Source organism: Mandrillus leucophaeus, unplaced genomic scaffold (genome assembly GCF_000951045.1).
Source record: "Mandrillus leucophaeus isolate KB7577 unplaced genomic scaffold, Mleu.le_1.0 Scaffold451, whole genome shotgun sequence".
NCBI classification, from domain to species: domain Eukaryota; kingdom Metazoa; phylum Chordata; class Mammalia; order Primates; family Cercopithecidae; genus Mandrillus; species Mandrillus leucophaeus.
The window spans coordinates 97357-99029 of record NW_012104821.1 but is presented as its reverse complement, the minus strand read 5'-3'; the positions used below and the strand labels follow the sequence as shown (position 1 = coordinate 99029).

The 1673-nt window shown below is 45.3% G+C and overlaps 1 protein-coding gene across 1 annotated transcript in view; it reads left to right on the top strand.

Moving 5' to 3' along the window:
- MUC16 (mucin 16, cell surface associated) overlaps nt 1–1673 on the top strand; it is a 151112-nt gene that overhangs the window by 129966 nt on the left and 19473 nt on the right. Inside the window, exons 104-106 of the mRNA XM_011994314.1 lie at nt 397–434; nt 970–1130; nt 1458–1525. Of these exons, the coding sequence (XP_011849704.1) occupies nt 397–434; nt 970–1130; nt 1458–1525 (267 nt within the window). The remainder of the gene's footprint in view (nt 1–396; nt 435–969; nt 1131–1457; nt 1526–1673) is intronic.

Sequence of the window (1673 nt, the reverse complement as noted above, 5' to 3'; positions counted from 1 at the left end):
TATAACCTAGAAGATAAAAAGAATATGGCATTTTGGGGGAAGTTTCAGAAGATTGGTGTAGCTGCAGCATCCACTTTGATATTGGAGAGGTGACAGCCGAAGCCAAAGATGTGGGCAGAGACTTTGTTGGGTACTGGAATGGCTTGGGGAGGAACATGACACACTCATGAGCTCTGCTTTAGAAAGAAAGTGACATGAATTCTGCTTATCCTCTGGGTGCTGTGTGCAGAATGGAGGGTGGAGGGAGAGAAGAGCAGAGTCAGGAAGACCCTTTACGAACAAAGATCATCAGTTAGAAGACTCTGGGTTGCTCAGCACCTACGCTTGCTGACTACACCCCCAGAGAAACCCAGTCTTTCATCCCACGTTGTAGGCAATTCTTACAATGCTTGGTAGAAAGAGAGTTGGACAGGTAGATGGGTGGATGGATGCAAGTTTGACAGATGGATGGAGGAAGATCCTCCATCCAATATAGAGCTGTTACCTAAAACCCTCTATCCCACCTTTAAAATCCTGGCTCAGCCGGGCACGGTGGCTCACACCTGTAATCCCAGCACTTTGGGAGGCCAATGCGGGTGGATCACCTGAGGTCGGGAGTTTGAGACCAGCCTGACCAACATGGAGAAACCATGTCTCTACTAAAAATACAAAAAAAAAATAAATTAGCCAGGCGTGGTGGTGCATGCCTGTAATCCCAGCTACTCAGGAGGCTGAGGCAGGAGAATGGCTTGAACCCAGGAGGTGGAGGTTGCGCTGAGCCAAGATCACGCCATTGCACTCCAGCCTGGGCAAAGAGAGTTAAACTGTCTCAAAAAAACAAAACAAAACAAACGACCTCCCCTCCAGGAAAAAAAAAAAAACCGTAGCTCAGCTCACAATGACAGAAATAAGTTAAGCTAGCTGGAATAATCTCTTTCTTAAAACCCTGCCTTGAGAATGAATTTTTACATCCTTTTTTTTAAATTCTAGAAATGGAGCCATCAGTTTATCAACCAACAAAACCAACAAGCAGTTCCAGCACCCAGCACTTCTACCTGAATTTCACCATCACCAACCTACCATATTCCCAGGACATATCCCAGCCAAGCACCACCAATTACCAGAGGAACAAAAGGAATATTGAGGACGCGGTGAGAGGGGGGTGGTGTGTCCACTCTATTGCATGCAGAAATCGACTTATGCATTCTGGGTAGCCACAGGGTGACTTTTTATAACAATCCACAAAGACAGGTTCTTATTCCCATTTAAGACGCAAGCACAGAGAGGTTCAGTAGCTGACCCAAGGTCACACAGCTAAGTCATACCCTAGAAGAGCATGTCGTTTGATATACATACCTGGGCAAGTGGGTGTCATGACAAGAAACAAAATAGATAGAGAAGTGTGCTCAGTGGCTGAAAATTCTCTGATGCTACCGGGACCAGGATTCTGACCTAAGAAACATCACCCTGTCTTTCAGCTCAACCAACTCTTCCGAAATAGCAGCATCAAGAGCTATTTTTCTGACTGTCAAGTTTCAACATTCAGGTGAGTTCTAACTCAGGACCTAATGACTCTAGGAACTTCTGCTGTCCTTTAAATAGAAGTGTTCCCAAGTCATAGCTTTGATGGAAGAGAGCCCTAGAAATAGAGAGTTGTTAACTAAAAACCAGCTTTTTCCTAAAGCTGGAGCCCA